Genomic DNA, 7,343 nt, shown 5'->3' on the forward strand with positions numbered 1-7,343 from the left:
GGTTTAGATTGTTTATCAATTCTGCTATAAGCTTGTTATCATTTTCCGCACATACATTGTTTGATATAAAGCTTGAATTGGTAATTTGTTGTTTGGGGGTCTAAACGTTCATAGTGTTTTCAAAGCTATTTGAACTTTCAGTATGGGTGAAAGGTAAAATGTTTCGCGGGTATCTAGCGAGAAAGCCTTACCCACGAGACACCCACAAAATCCTCCAAGCTGGTATGACTCTTCAGCTTCCAACTTGTGCTTCTAACGTGCCCTTTTCGCGGGAACTCTTCTTGTGAGCTACTCATGAGCCAATCACGAAACTGCACTGATTCTTCATTTCATGCTCGATTCTTCACCAACTTAATACTAAACCCAATACAATAAAATCCCACAAAATACAAGAAAATAATTTGATGCAATTATAACACTTTTTGTTATGGAATAAAGCCAACATAAAACATAGTTGTAAATCACAACTTTACAAGATTGATATTGATTTTTCAAATCCCTCCATCTCCAGCTATTGAAGTAAATAAATAAAGAATAAAAAATAAAAAGTCTTTGACCTTTTTTTTTCATTCATCTTTTTTATGTGATTCCTAATTATGCATTTAAAACCCGTCTAAATTTCTCCATATATGTCACTTATATTTCTCTCTACTATCCGAACCTTTGCCCTCCTCTTCTTTTTAGTATAATGCTTTATGCTCATAAAAATAAAAAATAAAAGAAAAAAGAAAGTATAATGCTTCATTTGTTTCTTTCTTTTTCCTATTAATTTTGGCTGTCTTTTTGAATCCTCCCCCTTTTTTTAGGTACTATTTTTCCTTTAAGATAAATTGCAAACTATACCCCTAAAGTTTAGGGGTGTTTGAAATTTACACTCTGAAATTTCAGAATTTGAATTTTCCCCCCTAAAGTTCTATTCCGTTTGTATCAATTGCCCCTCCGTTCATATTTTTCGTTAAGTGCCACATAAATATGCCACACATGTTTAGTTTGTCCAGTAAAATGATGCCATATCATTTCTGTAACCTAAGAAAGTGGGCATATGAGACTTTGAAGGGGAGGCTTCAAGAAGTAAAAACACAATTAGGTTGATTAAGTTCTTGCTTTAAAACGTCACCTCCATATCAATGCCCTAGTTCCGAAAAAGACACATACCCGAAATATTTTTTGAATTGCTATAGCCTCACTAATAACTACTTTTTTCCTTTTATCTTAACATGTCGTTTGGATTTAATTAAAGAAAGTATAAAATGCAAATTACGCACTCTAAGTTTTAATGAAATTCATTTAATTTATCTGACTTTACTTTCATTCAATTCAGTTACCTAAGTTTCAAATTTATTCATTTTGGATATTTTATCCAATTTCATTAAAATTACCATTAAAAAAAACAATTTAAAAAATAATAATTTTAAAGATTTGTAGGTGATTTTTTTTTATAAAGAAAAAAGAAATATTTTCTCATTAGTTAAATGCATACTTAACGGCAAAATTTTAACAAAATTGGACGAAAAGCCTAAATTGAATAAATTTAAAACTTAGACAACTTAATTGAATGAAAGTAAAGTTAGAGGACTGAAATGAATTTCAAGAATGCAATTTTTATTTTGGGCTTAAAGAAACTATATCAGGATTAAAGTTCTTGATCAACACCCGCAAATTTTGGTCAAGCTACTGTTTGGGCTTGGGGTTAAATCATGAATAATGAGTGAAATAATCACAAAGGGGTTTCATGTGTTTGGGTCCATGAGGGTTTGTTCTAGAGAAATATTATAGTGTCATCATATATAATGATGCACTATTGATAAGCACTCCCTCCGTCTTAGTTTGTTTGTCCTCTATTCCATTTTAGGATGTCCCAAAATATTGTCCTGTTTCTAAAAATAAAATTCATTAATTTACTAATGTTCCTATTATACCCCTACTTTATTTTCAAAACTATTTGAAAAGAAAACTAATAAATATTGTAAAAATCAATATAATCGGGGCGCTTTTTTAGTTGTCTCATTAAGAATAACTCTTTTAAAAAGGGATAATTACAGTAAACCCACTTTTATTATGACCCGTTTTCACTTTGCCTACCCGTGATTCAATCATTTACACTTTGTCCACCTGAGGTAACTTCCGTTAGGAATTTATTACCCACCTCTCCTTTTGCTGTTAGAAAAACATTTTTTTTAAGGGAAAAAGAAAAAACATAACAAAAATAAAAAAGCTAGGGTTTTGATTGCTTAAGAACTTCTATAAGAACAAAGTGGAGGAATTCAAAGTGGGTTTGATTGCTTATTCAGGTGTTTTGCTACTGTGGCTGGGATTCAAAGTGGGTTTGAAGTTGGAAATGGGGTGGGTTTGCTATTGTGGTTGGGTTTCATTTGAGCTGCCTCAAATGAAACTCCATGGCTGAACCTTCAAGTTCGTTTCTCTCAATCATCGATGCCACCTCAGCGGCAAGCTCCTCACCAAAAAACCTTACCAAGCTCCTCACCAATCCCGAGCTCTCACTCCAATCTCTGAAGCTTTCCTAGGCCGAGCCTCCATTGGACCTCCATGGCCGACCCTTCAAGCTCCCGCAATAAATCTCACTGAGCCCTTTCTCTCAATCTAAACCCTAGCTCAGTCTCTCTAAGCTCTCAGCCTGAGCTCTCTCTAAACCCCTATTCTCTCATCTCTAAAACTCTCTAAAATGAACTCCATGGCCGCCCCTCACAAGCTCACCCCCTCATAGCGATGGGTTTCATTTTCCTTCTTTCTTGCATCATGGGTTTCTTTTTCTTTTTTCTTTTTTCTTTTTTTTGGTGGTTTTGGTTGTGAGTTCATCTAATTTTTGTGACTGGTTCAGTGGTTTGGTGACTGATCAATGGGGTGGATCTTTGGTTTGGTCGACGGGGTGGTGGTGGTTTGATTGTGTTGGTCAGTGGTGGTGGGATCTGGGTTTGATTGTGTTTTCTTGGGTTTGTTGTGATTGGTTTCTTAATTTGGGTTGGCCCGTTTACTAGGTTAATGGGTTTGATTTACTGAGAATTTGGTGTTGATTGTGTTAGAATTAGCAGAAGAACATGAAGAATTCGAAGAACCAGTTGTAAAGAAAACAAAACACCAGCGATGTTCATCGCTTTCTAATGTTCACAACCTTTTTTTTTTTTTTTTGGTAAAAATTGGAAACCTTAATTTTTTTATTTGTTTTGTGTTTGTTTTCGTCTAAATTGTGTTTTTTTAACGGCAAATGGAGAGGAAGGTAACGAATCCTTAACAAAGCAAATATCAAGTGGGCAAAGTGTAAATGATTGAACCACGAGTAGGCAAAGTGAAAACGGCCCTTACCATAGGAGAGTTTATTGTAATTATCCCTTTAAAAAAAAATAAGCTGATAAATTTATTTAAGTGTAGTTTTGTAAATGTATATATTTTTACAAGACAGACAAGACAATAAATAATGTTTTCTTAAAAAGTTTGACTTTTCAAATAGGACAATCAAATTGGGACCGAGGGAGTACTATCTATGTTCAACTAAAAGATAACTTTAACCTCACACACACACACATATATATACACTTCCCTCACACTATCACACATCACATTTCACCAAAACTTCTCTCTTTCTTCAATCAAAATGTCATATCCCACTGCCCTTTCTCTCGCCCTCACTCCCAATAATCTTCACTCCTAGATAAAAGTCTTCAGCTTAAGGTTTGTCTAATTCTTGATCGCTTCAGGTCAGAGATTATTATATCATATTGTGTATTTTGATTTCATTTTTTTTTTTTTTTTTGAATGTGTAATGTTATGATTTTGAAGGTCGTCATACTTTTAGTTTCTTGGTAATTGTTTGTATGCATGTCTATTACACATAGCTCAATTACACATGAAATATACTATTTAATTTTTGAACTGAAATCATGACTTCAATACATTTCAATTCAAAAAAAAAAAAAAAAAAATTGTGTATTATGTGTGAAACAATATGTGTCCTAACAATTAGCCATTCTTCAATTACACACTTTCTAGTGTATGAAATTTAAAGCGCGAAATTTTTGGCATGCAGGACTAATTTTTTTCAATTGGGAGAGTTGATTGTTGAATAAACTCATAGGTAATTTGTTACAATTTTTTTTTTTTTTTTGGATTATAAGTGACAATTAACCATTTTTCAATTAAACGATTGTATGATTTCTAATGGCTAGAGTACGGAATATAAAGCTTGAAAATTTTTGTGTGCAGGACAAATTTTGTTGTCAGTAGGGGGAGTTGATTAATATCCTATCTTGTTTCCCTGGTGAGTCAGTTCAGTAGTGTTCTTCTCAGCTGACCTGCAAATTCTTAACCTTCATCGGACCCGTTTAGATTAGATGGTGATCGAATCAAACTCAATATGCGAAGAATACACAGAGGTCGACAGGATCAGCAATCTACCGGACCCTCTGATCTGTCACATACTTTCATTTCTCCCAACCAAACAGTCCGTCGCCACTTCAACATTGTCGACAAGGTGGAAGCCACTCTGGACTATGGTCCCAGCTCTTGATTTTGAGGACACACATAAACCGAACCCGAGATACCGTCGCAATAATAACCGCATGACTTTTATCCATTTTGTATGCGGAGTTTTGGCTGTCCGCAAACCAGTCCCTTTGAAGAAATTCCGACTCCAACTCATTTCTCTTAATCATTCAATCCATTTCCATGTGCGTGCATGGATTTATTATGCAATCGGGCACGGTGTTGAAGAACTTGATCTCAAGTTCTTTCTTTGTCGACCATTTGAGTTGCCTCTTAGTGTTTTCAGTTGCAAATCAATTAAGATTTTGACACTATATGGAACTATTCTTCTGAATTGTCGTTCAGAATCTGTTTATCTTCCGAAGATCAAGCATCTTCGTCTTCTCAAAGTTAAGTACGCTAATGAGGACTCTTTTCATAGCCTCTTAACTGGTTCCCCACACCTCCAAAAATTGTCAGTTTGGAGCGTTCAACAAGATAATACAATGACTCTTAATATCTGTCATCCTACAGTTGAGTGGCTCAGCACCATTAATGAAGCAAAAGATCATAGATTTAAACTTGAGATAAATGTGCCCAATCTTAAGTTTCTTAGTCTAGTCGATTCACTTTACCAATTTGATTTGAGGAGCAACGTTGTAAAAGTGACCTTTAATTTATTTGAACATGAGCAACAAGCTAATGACCTTGAAAATTACAGTCACCTTTTCAGACCGCTCACTGACGCTCAAACTTTGATATTGCAGTATGTTGAGGTACTTCCCATTCGTTTGACTTATAGTATACTAGTAGTAATTCTTAGTAGGTTCTTCAATTTCATGCTAGTTTGTTATTATTTCAGAGTATTCAAAAAACATTACAGTTTAGTACATTTTATCTTAGTCACAACTTTTTTTGCAGTCTCCCTGTTTTGATTTCTCTCTTCCCATGCTTAACAATTTGAGATCGCTGCAACTTCAAGTAAGATGCTGCCAATGGCATCTACTACCAAATTTGCTTGAAAGTGCTCCTAATCTTGTGAACCTTATTATTAATAAGGTAAGTCTGGTTTTAAAATGTTATTTTAGTTAATCTTCCTTTAGCCTTCATGTTTTATTACTGGTGGGTCTGGTTTCATCAGGAGGATACCGAAGGACCACATGAGTTGAGCTGGACAGAGCCACTCCATGTTCCCAATTGTCTAGAATTACGCATTCGGAGAATTTCTTTATTACAATTTAGAAGCTTGGAACATGAAGTGGAACTCATAAAATATATTCTGAAGAATGCAAAAGTCTTGGAAAGAATGTACATTTTTACTGGCTTATCAGATTTGGAGGAAAGTCATCAAATTTTCAAGATAATATCAGAGTTACCAAGGGGTTCTTCTGCGTGTAAACCTTTTCTTCTCAACAGTATATTCTCTCTCTCTTCAATGTTATATTGTGCATAGTTTATCATGATTAACTATGTTAAGAAAAACTTATCTAAAACTTTAAAGAAGAGAAAAATTACTTAACTGATCATTACATATGTATCTATGTTTACGTATGTTTGGATAACCTGACTTTTAGCACAATGTATATGACAAATAGCAAATAAAAGTAACTCTAATGCAGGTACAAAACTAATTTTTATATAGTTATTATATGATTTAAAATCTATGGAGTTCACTCCACGATGATTGCTCATTATCAGTGGACCAGACACCAATGGGTTTCTCAAGCAGAAAAAGCAGAAACAGTTAAACCAAACAGAAAAATTACTCAACAGTGTATGAAAAAAAGACTTCTAGAAATACTTGAAATTACCAAGACTCGATGATTACTAAAATTGCCAATTCAGAGGGAGCAGAACAAAACAAAACAATCTGAAGGGTGATGATGGTAAGGTAGATCAGGTACTTGGAAATTAAGAAATAGCTTCCTCAACAGGAGGAAGGGAGTGCATATTACTGAGAAGAAAAATTAATTTAAAAAAAATATAGATGCATTCAGAATGCTGTTTCCTTTTTACTTACATGTATCAAATTTTTAATTGTGGCTGCTGGTGTTTTCTTTAAATTTTGTGTGTGTGTGTGTGTGTGTAGGTTTTCACTGTTTTAAAATTATTTAAAGAAGAAAGTAGTGATGTTTTGGGTTTGTGAACTTGCAAAATGATTCCGCTTCGGATTTTATGTTTAGCTCAGTCATTTCTTTTACATATATAGTCACATTTTAGATGTTGAAAGTTGATAGTTTTATTTTTGCTGGATATGTAAATAGTAGGCTTTGCTCCTTCAGTGATTAACTTCTTATTAATCAACTTGACAATTAGTGTTCTCACTGAAAGCTATTCTTTGTTGCAACAGATTGAAGATGGAACAAATGAACCTTCCGTGCTTGCCGCACCAGATGCCATTTTCTTCAATCTATTTGAACCTTTGGTGCTTGCAGCACCTGATGCCATTTTCTTCACTCTATTTATCCTTTCCTTAAAATGTATAAACTTTGAAGAATTTTCAACATGGTATGGTACTATGGTGATTTCATGCTGACTGCTGTCGTGATTAAGTGTGTGGTTTAATAAAGTTATAGGTGGACTTCTGAAATGAAAAGTGTAGTTTTCACTTTTCACCTTGGATACTGACATCGCATGTAGTGTTTTTATTTGTGAAATCTTTGTATCTTCTTTTTTACTTTTCTTTTCTCTTCATTATTCAGTGTGTCCTGCATTCACGTAATTTATACTTTATGATGAAATTACTGATCCTAAATTTTGTGAGTTTAATCCTCATTCACGTTTTTTGAATGAGGGAGATTCATTTACTCACTTAAAAAAAGGTTGAACCTTGAACCAAATTATTCAAGGATGTTCTGTTGGATCAC

The 7,343-nt window shown here is 34.0% G+C and overlaps 1 protein-coding gene across 1 annotated transcript; it reads left to right on the forward strand.

The window, feature by feature from the left end:
* Window positions 1–4,505: 4,505 nt before the first annotated feature.
* On the forward strand, window positions 4,506–7,012 carry LOC112011510 (FBD-associated F-box protein At1g66310). Its single transcript, XM_065776304.1, has 2 exons — window positions 4,506–5,252; window positions 6,827–7,012. The coding sequence occupies exons 1-2, from the start codon at window positions 4,506–4,508 to the stop codon at window positions 7,010–7,012; spliced, it is 933 nt and encodes a 310-aa protein (XP_065632376.1).
* Window positions 7,013–7,343: the final 331 nt, after the last annotated feature.

The sequence above is a fragment of the Quercus suber genome, unplaced genomic scaffold (genome assembly GCF_002906115.3).
Source record: "Quercus suber isolate HL8 unplaced genomic scaffold, Cork oak 2.0 scaffold_8, whole genome shotgun sequence".
Lineage (NCBI taxonomy): Eukaryota > Viridiplantae > Streptophyta > Magnoliopsida > Fagales > Fagaceae > Quercus > Quercus suber.

Bases quoted from the DNA above. Each gene is read 5' to 3' on its own strand.
- LOC112011510 (XM_065776304.1), top strand. From the start codon at position 4,506: ATGGTCCCAGCTCTTGATTTTGAGGACACACATAAACCGAACCCGAGA. The intron at 5,253-6,826 runs GTACTTCCCATT...TTGTTGCAACAG, and splicing joins TGATATTGCAGTATGTTGAG to ATTGAAGATGGAACAAATGA.